The sequence below is a fragment of the Pogonomyrmex barbatus genome, unplaced genomic scaffold, assembly GCF_055798465.1.
Source record: "Pogonomyrmex barbatus isolate J1 unplaced genomic scaffold, ASM5579846v1 scaffold4, whole genome shotgun sequence".
Classification (NCBI taxonomy): domain Eukaryota; kingdom Metazoa; phylum Arthropoda; class Insecta; order Hymenoptera; family Formicidae; genus Pogonomyrmex; species Pogonomyrmex barbatus.
Genome location: NW_028297138.1, coordinates 11,452,704 through 11,466,971, shown reverse-complemented (window position 1 = coordinate 11,466,971; position 14,268 = coordinate 11,452,704). Strand labels below are relative to the sequence as shown.

General features: G+C 35.5%; 2 protein-coding genes across 4 annotated transcripts in view; both read left to right on the top strand.

Moving 5' to 3' along the window:
• The first annotated feature begins 64 nt into the window (after positions 1-64).
• Positions 65-4,479, top strand: LOC105432978 (uncharacterized). Of its 2 annotated transcripts, XM_011648023.3 has the most exons (4): positions 74-318; positions 2,009-2,049; positions 2,906-3,102; positions 3,416-4,479. In XM_011648023.3, the coding sequence occupies exons 1-4, from the start codon at positions 234-236 to the stop codon at positions 3,477-3,479; spliced, it is 387 nt and encodes a 128-aa protein (XP_011646325.2). In that variant the 5' UTR covers positions 74-233; the 3' UTR covers positions 3,480-4,479. The 2 variants fall into 2 exon arrangements, with proteins under 2 accessions (XP_088936760.1, XP_011646325.2); XM_089080634.1 differs by lacking the exon at positions 2,009-2,049 and having other exon boundaries at positions 65-318.
• Positions 4,480-5,854: 1,375 nt separating this feature from the next.
• The window catches only part of Sap47 (Synapse-associated protein 47kD), a 63,826-nt gene continuing 55,412 nt past the window's right edge, over positions 5,855-14,268 (top strand). The window contains exons 1-3 of one of the 2 annotated variants that reach the window (XM_011648025.2): positions 5,855-6,220; positions 10,143-10,343; positions 10,775-10,860. In XM_011648025.2, coding sequence (XP_011646327.2) covers positions 6,075-6,220; positions 10,143-10,343; positions 10,775-10,860 — 433 coding nt within the window. In that variant the 5' untranslated portion in view covers positions 5,855-6,074. The remainder of the gene's footprint in view (positions 6,221-10,142; positions 10,344-10,774; positions 10,861-14,268) is intronic. The other variant, XM_011648026.2, reaches the window with a different exon arrangement.

Sequence of the window (14,268 nt, the reverse complement as noted above, 5' to 3'; positions counted from 1 at the left end):
CTGGGAAAACGAGGGTGAGCGGCGCGAAGAGCTCGAGGGGAGCGACCGCGCGTGAGCGTCACGACCAATCCGCACACTTGGCGTTTCTCGGTCGCGGCGTGCGGATACCCGTGACGGTCTGTCCGCCGTTTACTCGTCGTATTCCGCGATCGCGTTCGATTTCCGATCACGCGCCGAGTCATCGATCCGCGAGTCATCATCCACCGAACCGACGACCATCCCCGATATCAGTCATGTCGGTGATCTACAAGAACTCGATGAATGCCATCGGCAAGTTCGTGCCCGACAGGCTGCAGCCTCTGTGGAAACATCCAGCTGGTCAGTAAAGCGGTCGATCATCAAATCATACCGAGCAGGTGGCACGTGCGAGAACACGCGTGTGTACGTGCACGTGCGTGCGTGCGTGTGTGTGTGTGTGCGTGCGTGATGGACTGAGAGGAATGAAACGCCCCCCGGACGTGACGTGATTCTGTATAAGTGATATTCTCCTCCCCCCCCGGGGTTGTGATGTGATTTAAATCATTCACTTTGTGTGTTTTTCTTGTTTTTCTCAGGTTGAGACGATCGTGATATTCTTTTTTTTTTTTTTAATTTTGATTAATTGCCGTAAATAATTGGGAATTAGGGAGTTAATTGCTATTAATACTCGCTAGGTTTGATATTAATGCGGCCACGATGAACTGATACAACGCGGAAATGTCCCTAATCACCGTTTTATCTTGACACTTGTTATCGACTAGTGACGTAAAGATTTTTTTCCATATATTGATATCGTTAATCGTAAGAGACTTGAGGACTCGCCGACGACGGCATGCACAAACATCCGTTCGTTACAATACAGTCTGCATTCTGCATTAATGAATATGTTGTTTGCTTCAATTTCCATATCGCGATTTGTCCTTGCCTTTCATTTCAACTTTTCCACACTATTTATTTGTTAATCGATTTACATTGATTACGATATTCTTGACCTTGCAAATACTTGAAGACATCAATACGATCCTGCGATTTTATACTCTAGATTAATATAAATTCACATGTATCATGCAGACCCATTTCGTTAGAATCAGATAAATAAAGATTACTGATAAATCATAATGAAAGAATTATATCATTGATTAAAAAAAACTGACAGTTGCATTTATTATATTTCTACAACGCAATTGATTGAGAAAATGTATCAGCTTTCTTATAAATTTATGACACCCACCAGCATCCAATAAAATTAATTGTATATTAGTTTAATAATATAAAATTTCTATATTAATGATTATATATTTCTATATTAATTCCGTAAAATTTCTATTTTTGACATAAGACTATATTTCAAGACCGAATATATAATAATCAATGCGTAGTTTAAAACGCAAAAAAGTATTGTTATTGAACGTAACATTCCATGTTCGATGATCGAGAATGCCAATATTTATTTATTTTGTAACTCTTATCGAACTGCTCTACTTTTCGTCAATGCGCCTTTCGCGTAGCTGCCAAGCGACGTAAACGAAGCGATCGCACCTTCACCGAATTGTAGTGGATGGAAACGAGGCCACGTGGCTTCGTGTCCGTGTCAAAGTCGCTCTGGCGAATTTACTTACTACATCTATTCAAGCTACCAGAGCTTGAATAAATGGAGCGAATAGAATCAAGGGTATACACGTTGCGATGGGAACACATCAATAACCATGCTGACGCATTGATCACTTGAATTTATTCAACATGAAACTTTACTGGTAAAAAAAAAAAAGAGAAATACAGTGATAAGAGACTTCTTTTATTTGCTTTTTTCTTTTTTATTATGTATCACAGAATTCAATATTTCGACATTACGAACGAATGCCGTTCTGTGCTGATTGTTGTGAACGTCGAGTGTTGCTTTAAAAGAACTATATAAAAGATAATTGAACGAAAAATAAGCTGACTGTAGATTTAGCATGATCACGAAATCTTACGTCACTCTATTATATGCCCCGTAAATCACGTCGATTGCAATTCATATTCTTTTTAGGTCCACAAACCATTTTTTTCTGGGCGCCAGCCTTCAAATGGGTTAGTAACAATATTTATTCTTTCAATATCGATATTGCCAACTCGCGAGTATGATAAATTAATTAAATAATAAACATAAATGGGAAATTGTATTCAAACAACGTTACATAAACACGGATTTTCATGATAAATATCATTAACTTAGAGCTTTCCTTGCAGCTTTGAAATATAATCTATTTTTACTTGCTCGAATTTTTTTATTGATTTCATTTTGTTTAAAAGCGCTGTATGATTAAGTAATTGCTTATGCATGTAGATATGCAAATAGATTGACACACGAGATTGCTTCAAGGCAGTTACTATGTAGTGTGTGTTGGCAAACAGATACATTACAGAAATACTTTGAACACTATATTTCGCGTTATAATTTGTTGCAGTTTAATGATTTGCAGTCATTTTTAAAAACAAATAAACTAAATATGCATTTTATCATTTTAACGAGAATATTTTCCCGCTTAATCAAAATTCAATTTCATCAAATATGTTATTTTAACGACGTATAATATTTCATGCATCGTACTTTAAAGTAAAAATAACATAAATATAAATAAATGATATAAATTTAAATCTCCTGATGTACATTATAAAACACGAAACAATTTATTTGATTCATTCTGTTATTTATATCTGTACATTGGTACTTTGTAATAAAAATATTTTTTTATTTGCATGTATATGTTCACAAAGAAAATAAAAAAAAAACACGGTCAAATTTAAAGAGAATATGCCACGTCGTAATGTTTGAGATTTATCGTTCTTTTCGAAGTGTAAATATACGCGTGTGTATACATGAAAGAAAAGATAAGGCTGATGACACAAGATATTAAATAAATTATCACTTTTACAATTTTTGTAGGGTCTCGTAATCGCCGGTCTTGGTGACTTGCAAAGACCAGCGAATAAAATCTCCATCAGCCAATCGTGTGCCTTGGGCATCACGGGATTGATCTGGACCAGGTACTCCTTAGCCATCACCCCAAAAAACTGGAATCTCTTTAGCGTGAACCTCTTCGTCGCGTTCACGGCCATATATCAAATAACGAGAGCGCTGAGGTAATCACATCGACGAAACTTTCAAGTCAGGCCATAAAAGTCGTCTAGCAAATTTATGTTTCTGTACCTTCTGAATATCGTTTCTGTTATGCTGTTTTTCAATTTGTTGTTTAAGATCTGCCGAACATAGAAACGAGTTTTATTTTTATCCTTATTTCTGTAGAACTTTTAATGCTGTCGCAAGAATTAGTTAAGCAAGTCTTTTCCTGTTTTGCTCGCGCTGCTTCTTACATTATTTATGTCATTTGAGATCGCGTCTGTCTCTCGCTACTCTCAGAAGGTTCCAACTTTATCGAATTAATGTTTGTCTCAGGTATCAGCAACAGCAAGCAGCTTTGGAGGCAACGAAGGCAGCTTCGTCAGACGCAGCTCACTGACGATAATCATCATATAGATGTACATTCCTAGGGAACGGAAAAAAGGAATATTTAATTCTTCACTACTTCGCGTGAAACGTTTATGTTACCGTTTAGCATGTCGGGACGAATAGTCTAGTGACGTGCGTACCTAGCATATTTGATATGTCTCTTAATAATGAACAAGAAGAAAATGAAAAGATAAATCGGTGATATATCAGTTAAATCACAGTTAAATCACATGACTGACTCAAATTCCTTAGATTATATATTAAAAATATTATATAGTTATTTTCGATCTATCGATGATCGGTCCATTACATAGCATACATTTTTTAATGGAACAAATAAATGTGCTGAGTAACTCTAATGTTCATTTCTACCGATATAAATTAATCTTATAGTTTGATTTATTCTTTATATTTTTCTAATTCTTAGAATTGAAAAAAGAATGATTGAAAGCGAAATTAATATTAACCTATTGTAGAAATGAATATAAGAGAGCCGATTGACGTCGCATAATTTTCATAATTTTTCAACTGTTCTCGTCTGTTGGGAGATGTTGGAAAGGAACAAACTTTACGTAGGGTAAATAAAAGGTCGATTGAACTTTCTGGTGCCAAAACTGTGATATGTGTGACGCACAGTGTGCGATAAATGAATACTGTACACTACGAATAGATAAAAAGTACAACTATAAGGACATGGAATGGATGGAATCCTGTCGAGAAAGGTCAGGTCAGGTGTAACGAACATCGCAGATTCGATGCATCGTATATATCGCGCTATCAATCTATCGACTACGATTGTACCTATTGTATTCACCTGCGTTCTACCTCGAAACGTAAGGGTGCTCATAGTGCTTCTGCATGACATATCGACACGCGACAGTTCGAAGAGAAGCGGACAAATGTACAAAGTATCAGATGTATTATTTAAAAACATTTTATGTATAATGTCTTAATATCGACATTGTAACTGCCTCATTCTGATCAGTTAATAAAATTACGGATATTTTTGATGTCACTGCGTTGTGTTAGAGATAACGACCCGTCTGTTGTATTGAAGATGTAATTGTCTGAAGATAAGAGTACTTAACGCTCGACCGTGCAGCTGCTACGCACAATGGTGAGTTGTTATATTAAAGCGACGTTTACAGATCTGTAATGTTCACTTCAATGGACATAAATTTTTAATTTTAATTTTTAATCTTTTTTTAGATTTAAGAATTAGAAAAGAATAAAGAGTAAATTAAACCTCGAGATTAAATCAATAAAAATAGATATATATAAAAAAGGCATCTGATATGTCGCGTTTTAATATGCGTTTTAGTATGCGAATAATATCTGTTTATTTTTATAAATACGCTATATGTAGATATTTCACATCCTTGATTGTAAGATAAAAAAAAGTAGACATCTCGTTAAATTAATAGCTTTTGTCACATTTCCATGACGATGTGTTACGTTCGACATGTCAAGGAAATTAAGAAGAGATAAAAAAAAAATTTACATTCGCCAAACGCGTAACTGGTAAACTTATGTATCTTTATAGTTTAATTTTCTAAAGGAAATTTAATTTCAGATTTTAATTCTTCTATTATAAATTTAATTTTATTTTTTTTTATAAAAAATATCAACTCGTTCAAAATTATACTTTTAAAGTTCGTCATATCATTAAAATATGTCGTATTATAGACAAATGCATTTATATATGTATAATAAATGCATTTTATATATGTATAATAAATTTATATATATATATATATATATATATATATATATTAATATATATATTAATAATTTTTATATATAATCATATGTTTTATATATAATCATATGTTTATGTAATCTAATTATACATGGAAAATTTTTACCAGGATTCTAAATTTGTTTCCTATAGAAAAGTAATTCCAATATTGTTAATCAAGAGTAACATGTACATTAATATAATACAAATACTATATATTCCCTATACTGTTTATAAAATAGAAAAAATATATAACTATGAGGAACGCGGCAGATCTCCATTTAATGATATCGGCAAACTTCAAATCTATCGAAATCCTTCCACGTTGCTGAGTGCGAAAGATATTTTCATCTCAATTCTGCTGTCTCTCAGAAAATTCATTTCCAAGTCAATAGACTTAGTTTGAACGTTTCGTAGATTCCAATCGATCGGAACCAGCATCAATATTCGGAAAATCATCGTGCGTTGATCGTCTCGCGCATCATTCCATCATCGGTTTCCGTGTATCTAACTTTTGCGAGACGGTGCGCGACGCGGCGCGGCGCGTGCAATCGATGGTCGCCGGTAGTTCGCGGGCCGACCGCGCAAGGCCGGGCGGCGCTGACGGCGCGTCAGGTGCGCGGTGCGAGTTGCGCGCCCGCACGTGCGACTTACGCAGTTCGTGGCTGCGCTGTCGCGAGGACGGACGAGGAGGTATCCTTGTATCCGTCGTCACTCCGGTCCCGCGAGGGCTTCGGTGACAGTTGCGTTCGATTCCGGCGAGCAAGCGAGAAACGTCGTCGTTCGATCGAAAGAGGGAGTGAGATAGATAGAGATACAGAGAGAGGAGCAGACGCCAGCCGAGTTCGCCGACGCACGTCGCCCAAGATGTTTTCCGGCCTGACGAATCAGGTGTCCACCTGGATGGGCAAGAAGCCCGAGAACGGGAGCGAGGTGACACCCGAGGTGCCACCCAAAGCCACCTCCCCGGACACCGAGCCCGGCGCGGATCTCGAGAAAAAGAACAATACCAGGTACGTCATTTTGTTCTGCCATAACCTGCAACGTCGCAAACGAGACGAGAGGATGGTCGCTGAGGATGGTTTGGCGGGGCGGGGGGGAGGGGGGAGGAGGGAGGCAATAGGTCTGCTAGCTTCTGATGATTCAGCGAGTATTTCGCGGATTTCGTTTTCTTGTTTACGCATCGCTATTCCATCGTTCGTCGTGACATTGCGATGCGTGCACGCCTCGCGAATTGCGTCTCGCGAAATGTCAACCGCGTTGATTTTATCCGAATCCCTCCGTAGTTCCGCTCTACGCTGGACGCAGATTTTTCTTCGCGCTTCTTCCCCGTCTCTTCTTTCCTCCCTCAGCAAAAGGTCAGGAAAAAAAAATTCGGAACTCGTACGATCCCGATGGGTTCAATAATGGATTCGATGTTACACAACTGGAGATATTCTATCTTGATCCTGGAAATTGACCGTTTCAAATTGTCATGAATAACACGAACGGTGAGTGGGTGGGAGAAGGGGGGAGGGATCATTTTCGCGCGTATGCAACCTCGAGATACAATCGCAAGTTTAACGAGTCGACTTGCACGATTGTTCGATCGTCGGGCGTCGTCAGCGACGTTATTTTTCCTTCGTCCTCTTCGTGTGAACGGGCGTTTAAAAAAAAAAACAGCGATATGTCTCCTCGTCTCGGAGGATGCGTTTTCGTGATTAGATCAATAACGCCCGACTTACGTAAACTGGTGCGACACTGCGATATCTCGCATGGAACGATGATCGCGACGCTGGATTTGTGCGGTCGTCGAAATCTCGCGACTCACGCTCGCTCTTGTTTCTCCTCCAATCACATTTTCGCCGTTGTCCTTTTTTTCGAACAGCTTGAATCTTTATATTTATCTCGTTTTAAGTAGGAATAATCTATGAAACTGGAGCTCGAGAGAACTGATTTAATGCTCGGATAATGATCACATATTTTCTCCTTCGTTCTTTTCTCTTATCGAGCCAAATCCCATTTTTGTGGAAATTACCACTGTTTTAAAATTAGGACTTATATTTTCAGAACTCGGCTAGCATTACACTTTTCATGTATTTTACGAGTATAATAATACTAATAGAATGTAATTTTATAATTATAAAATTATTATCTTAATCTATTTGAGTACAACAGATATGTTTTATTTGTGTATTTTTTTTCTATATATATTTTTTTTTAATATTTTTTAATTTACTTAATATCGCCATTTTGTTCGCCTTTAATTTTCAGTATCACATTTTTATTAATTCTTATTGTTATATTATTTTAAATAATTGTTATATGGTTATTGAAATACGGATATGGATTTTTAATATATTAAAGACTGAATGTTCTGGTATTACTCCATTTATCTCTAAGTGATTGTTGTGAAATCTCACAGACAATTTATTATCGAGTATCGTAAATATTTGTTGTTGGCGAATATGCAAACAGAACGCAAATTGATCTATGTTTTGCAGAACTCAAATTCTTTGTAACAATTTTTATATTTTCGATTGTGACGATTAGATGTTTTATTTTTCATTGTGCATTGTTTAAATATCTATTAAGCTATTAATCTGTTCGATAAAAATTATTACAAATAACAACACAATGATCTTCGGAAACTCAACGATAATACACTGCTAATTATAACATGTTATTTAATTTAGAAGCGTTAGATTAACGACTTATATTTTTATAACTGCGAACATATAATTATGATTCAAAATGTCAAAAAAATATTTATATATAATCAACTTTATATGATAACATGTGCGCACGTTTATGTATGTGTGTATACGATTTATCATATAATTTATTAAACGTAAAAATTTATTCAAATGTGTTCGTAATATACATGTTAAATTATTAAGGATAAATTTAATTTAAAACCGTCATAAATTGTAATCCATATATTTTTGTATCTCTCCCTCTTTTTTTATAAAATTTATTATATAAAATCATATAAATAGTACATTTTAAATATGATTAAATAGTTTATAACGCAAATTACATTTATATCATCGTTTTTTAATAGCGACGTTTTATTTGATTTTATTTATAATCTAGATAGGACATAGGAATTTTTTTTAAATTTTGTTATAAAATGGATTATATTTGTTTTAAACTTTTATTGGTTACTTTTAGCACACGCCCACATGCACACGCACGAGCGTATTATTTTTGTTGTCAACATGAAAATCTTGATAAAACTCTGTAAAAAAAAATGCTCTCTCTTCCTGTTTTCCATTTTACGGATTGCTGCAGAGTGCATTTCCCAATTAATCCGAGAAACACGATATTGCGTAAAATATGATTGCACGCGTCTTTATACAATACATATTAATAGAGTGTTCTGTTATAAGCCGCTTTTGCGACTTGCATGATATCGCATGTATCGTGTACGCATTTCTGGCTTCTGCGTGTTCCTTGTGAAATCATGCGTGCGCAATGGCTGCGTCAAATATCAGCGACCCGTTCACTCTTGCGCGAAATCAATCCTCCGTGATGTTGCGATGCTCCACGTTCGATCGACGTCCATCTGACACACGGAATTCGCGGAATGGAAATTCGTCGTACGTGCCCTTAATTTGCCCAGCAACACCGTTCGTCACACGTGACAAATCATTCACGTTTCCGATGAAAATTTAATCGATATTAAATATCCACTGGAATACGTCTAAATGAATATGGAATACGTTAATACATACTTATTTTAACTATTTTACATGAAACGAATATTATCAGCATATTTTTTTTAATGGAAATATAGTAGGCATTTCCTTTACATGATTTTTTTAGTTGTTTTTTTTTTATTTAAAAAAAGGATATAATGTTACCGAGGAATCAATAATTTATGAACTATTTCATATTTTATTATAATAATTCTATTATTTTTTATTACATTATTTATTAGTTGATTATCTTGTCGTATTTTAATTTATCTTGGAGAAATTTTTTGAAGAAAAACACATTTAGGAAAAAGTGCAGTGTAAAAAATTACGTATATAATTGTATATATAACTTTTTAAAGTGCATATTTCTTTTCTGAAGAGAAATATTCGAGTGCAAATATCAAAAGTTGAAATTATCGTTTCTATTGTATATGCAAATTGGATTGTATTGATCCTTGCAAACTTTTATATAATACATTTCGAAATTCTCATTGACCTTATGTAATTCGCCGAAATTCATAACTCGAACGCAATGATGATAATGCCAATGGGAATTTTGTCTTTACGAATCCTTTGACTGCTAATTAGTTGCTTCGCTATTGCCACGGCACAGTAAAATAAATTATAATAATTATAGTTTACACGTTTCTCCAGAGGGAACATTACATTTTGGCCGAGTAAGGAAGTTTTTAAATGAGGCAAACTTTGCTTGCCTCTTGCCGTTCGAATTTGAGGAAGTGATTAAAAAGGTCGCATTTGTAATTCCACCCACGCTTTCTCGTGTAATCCGATTTCTCCGCACTAATCTAATTAATCGATCGGTTGTGCGTTGCGGTTTATCGTATAACGTGGCGTTTATACTCGTCTTTTCATCGTATGTGTGTGCGCGTGCGTGTGTATGTATGTATGTATGTGTTTTATAACATACGCAAACAGAAAATTGCATTGCAATTGAGTTGCATTTATTCATTATATTTCTATTGTCTTTATCTTCTATTATCTTTCACCGTTGCAAAGAGCCGATGCTAGAATTTTACTTTGCCTTGACTTAATCATCTTGACATACATTATTATTTATATGAATAATTATTTCGTATTCAGTTATTTCTAATCTGCAATCTGCAGATCTTTAAGGTATTCATTTCTTTTTTAAATATGCTGCAGAAACCTACATTTTAAAATCGTAGAATTCTCTTGGAATTTTTATTTTAAAATTCACCACAACGACTAAATTCAAGGTACATGATTCTTACAGTCCCAAAGGCAATAAATTGGAGATGTTCGCTGGAGTAAAGAATCAAATGTCCGGCTGGTTGAGCGGTGGTATACCAGGGTTAAGCCGTGGCGCCGGGGCTGCCGAGGGTGAAGCCCCGCCGTCAACAGAGACAGAAGAGAGCCAGCCTCAAGAAAGTCAGGCTCCCCCCAGTGAGCAAGTCAAAGATGACGATGCAAGCAGGTGAGTGTTATTTATATATTATTTACTCCCTGATTAGGTCGTTGAGTATGAAATTCGCTTTTATATCAACGAGATAATTTTTCGAAAAAAATAAGATATAATCAAAAAATTTCTATTCACATCTTTATCTCATATTTCTTAGTGTGAAAAATTGTTTTTACAATTAACTTTTTTTTAATTAACAATAAATTTGTAGTTTCAAATCTAATATTATTCCGATTATTTTTGTAGAGAGTGTCATGTCTCTTTAACGCGACACTTATTATCTCGGAGAACGTTCACTTTATGAAAGCGTTCGATAAAACTGAAAACTTTGGAATCCAATATTTCACATGCGACGACCCAACCGTTATACCGTTCGCGAGTATAGCATCCCGTTCGATCCCGTCGGATAAACGAATGTGGAATGCATGGGGAAAATATTTTTACAGTGCAACCGGTGGAGCGGACAGCGGCCCCGCGAGTTTAGAGGGTACTCCGACCGATGACAAGAATGGACAACAGGCTTTCGGCGCCGGTAAGTTCTGCGATATTAATGTGAATATATATGAGGATTGATTGCCCGCCGCGAATCCGCGTCGAGAAATCACTTTAAACGTCATTTACATCGTTATTTGCGGGATTAAAGTCTCTTATGGTATTTTTCACGAGAAATCCCGGTTATATATCACTTTAAACGCGATGTCGACGTGCCTCACGCTCAACTTACGCAACTTATCGCTACAGCATTGCATAAAGCAGCATTTTATCTTAAATAAGTTTTTAAATTAAAAGCGTGTTCCTCGCATAATTTTGTCGGGGCTATTTCTCGATTTTACTCTTGCGTGAATTTTGCGCGCGCGCGCGCGCGTTACAACACTCGTTGGAAAAGACGCTTTAATATCTCAGAAGAAAACATTAATGAAGATTGTATCCAATTTTGGATCGCAATTCTCGGACGTTTACGCATATTTGCCATGTTAGAGAAAAATTAATCGGTTCTTTAACTCTGCGCTCGCCCCGAAAATTACGGCGGAAAGTTTTAATTAAATCCGTGTATGCGAGGGAGATGGTGAAAAGCTTGTATAAAAGTGGCTTATATTAGCACAGATATCCATCATGTGGATGATTTTTTTCTTTACGGTGCAAACTGAAAATTGATGAAATATTATACATATAGATTTATTATATATTATGTACAAAATGTATTTACCCATCAGTTTTAATCAATTTTAAAAGATTAAAAGAGTGCACGATATTAATCATGATGCAGATAGAAATGTTTCATGCATTTCGATATCATCGTTTTCACTGCAATCAATAGAGATTTGATTTCCTAGAATCATCGCGAAGCATATGTATATTTAGTGGTAAAATAGCTAATGGCGTTTCACGCTTTATCAAGAGATTTGGATTGCGTTTATTAGACTAAATTACACAAAACCGTATATTACCGTTTAATAAATTATTATTTATATCGATTAATTTTTTCCGCGCTTTTGATTGCGATTTTATTTTTTGTGAACCCTTCTCTTTTTAGAGATTTAAAAAACTTTTACTTTGAATTTTTATATTATACTTTTAATATCAATTTTTTAAAGTGTGAATATTCGAGTTTGAGTATTTTATTGTTAGCCGAAACACAGTCCCAACACTATGCGAACAAATAATGATTTCTTTTGAAGTAGATCGTGCTTTGTTGTTCGTACAGAGAGAATTCACGGCGCGTTGCACCTCGAAAATTTGCTTTCTTGCTCGCATGCAACAATACGAATTATTTCTTTCTTCAGTAAGAACAAATTGTTACGTTCTACGGATCTTATCGTTATTTTGCTCGTGTTTTACCTTTATTACTTTTTCATCATTTTCCTCGCACGGCGCGATGCGCTTCTTCAGCGCTGTAGCATGAGAAAAAAAAAATGAAGTAACGCATGTTATATCTAGAAAAAGGTCTAGAAAAAGGAAACTGCGCGAAGTTTGCGGGAACAGGGAATATTTTCAACATGTCACCACGCCGCATGCAGCTCTTTTGCCTCGCTCGTGAGATGTATTTTTATTTATTCGAATCAAGGAACTACTCTTTCATAAGTGGGCTTTTGGGCACGGTGCATTTCTGAGAATTTGTCAGAGCAAAACTGCGAAAGCAGCGATTCTTGAAGAACATTTTTTTCAGTACTCGCATTTGTTCTATGCAAATTCAAGTCGGAGAACGATTGTTTAAACGACATATATTTATTTTGCTACATTTTACATTTTATTTAAATACTACTTTGCTCTTTGAATCTCCGACACCGAGAATAAGTTTCAATCTTCATTTCAGAAAATTTAATTATTCAAATATTTTAAGAGAGGGATGTTGTTTGTAAGAGATTGTAACAAACGTAATGGAATTCTAATAATATCTTGGAGGGAATGTTTGTCTATCGTATTAATATATCTATGCTATTTATATCTCATATACGCAATCTACGTGTACGCGTGCGAGATGAATTAATAAATTAAAAACTCTTTACTTTAGCCTACGTTTGCATCAGGTTGCACAATTGCTCGTTAATTTGCCTCGGCCCTTTGATTACGCACGTTACTAAATTGTCCTATGTGCCCACAGAAAATTCGATTTCTGCCCTGAGCGATTATCTGCGCTTACACGCACGTGTGATACCGTGGTGTATCTCCTCTCCCGGAAATTGCCTTTGTATTATTCATACGGCCTTTATCTCGTGAACCTTTTTGCACATGAGTCCGTCAGAGATATAATATCACTTCGAAATTATACGTACCTTTCGCACGATTTCTCTTTGGGAAAAGTGTTTTTCTCTTTCGTCTGGGAGTAGTCCCGTAGTAATATATATATATATATATATATATATATATATATATATATATATATACACACATATATGTAGCATCCTTTTGTAAATAATCCAAGGTTCACATTAATCTTTGAAGTTATAAGAAATTGTTTTGGAATTGTTTACTTCCTCTCTTTATTCCCAATAATTTCTTTGATTAAATTTTTATATATTAACTTAAGAATAAGAGTTTATAGTTTAAAACATAATATCGATTTATGTACTTCTTGATGTATTTCAAATTCTCGGATAATTTCTATAAGAAATTTTAATTTTTGATAATATTCAATTTAGAATTATTGAAAATATATACTATTTGATTTTGAGAAAAAAAAAACAGTTGCTTTAAGTTTTTTCTTCTTCTTTCTTTTTTTAATTTTTAATAAAAAAAAAAAACGATATTTTGTTTTGTGCACAATGTTCATTTATTTTAGATATTTTGCTTGCTTGCAGCCATAACGCAAATATAGGAATAGGAAAGAATGTTATTTCGATCCCCTTTCGGGAGTTATCTTTATATTCCTCAAATATTGACCGTAGCGAACCGTCTCCTCTCGTCGTCTTTGTTATTATATAATTTTTATATTTTCTGTCGAGTGTCTTTTTTAAGTGTCTGTTGCTCGTAATAACAATATTTTTCGTTGTTGCATCTCTTCCGCGGACGAAACTCAATGAGAGAGTCACTTTGCTGATCTGACTCGGCTCTCATTCGGCGTACAGCGTGATGAAGCGTTTACAATGGTATTATCGGAAATCGTGCTTTCATCAGTATTTTGCCGACCGGTCTTACGGACAAAGAGCAAGTTGCAAAGGCAAATGGTTAAGTGCCATCGTTCAAGAGAATTTTCCCTCTTGAACGGTATCTATTCTTTCTTTTCTGTTCTTTCTCACCGTGCGAAAACTCGGACGGGGTTGGAACCATTATGGCAGAATAGATCGTTTTATTTGATCACCATGAAAATGCGCCCTTCTTCCCCCGTCCTCCCTTCCCCCCGAGGTCGGCCCGAGATGGAATATTTGATGAACGTTGAAGCCGCGAGACGGTCTATATGAATATTTCCACGTTTCCAGGTATGCAAGCACGTTCTACGTAA

Excerpts from the sequence above, each read along its gene's own strand:
- LOC105432978 (XM_011648023.3), top strand. The coding sequence starts at position 234 with ATGTCGGTGATCTACAAGAACTCGATGAATGCCATCGGCAAGTTCGTG. Across the intron at positions 319-2,008 it reads TCTGTGGAAACATCCAGCTG|GTCCACAAACCATTTTTTTC; the intron begins GTCAGTAAAGCG and ends TATTCTTTTTAG. Across the intron at positions 3,103-3,415 it reads CAAATAACGAGAGCGCTGAG|GTATCAGCAACAGCAAGCAG; the intron begins GTAATCACATCG and ends TGTTTGTCTCAG.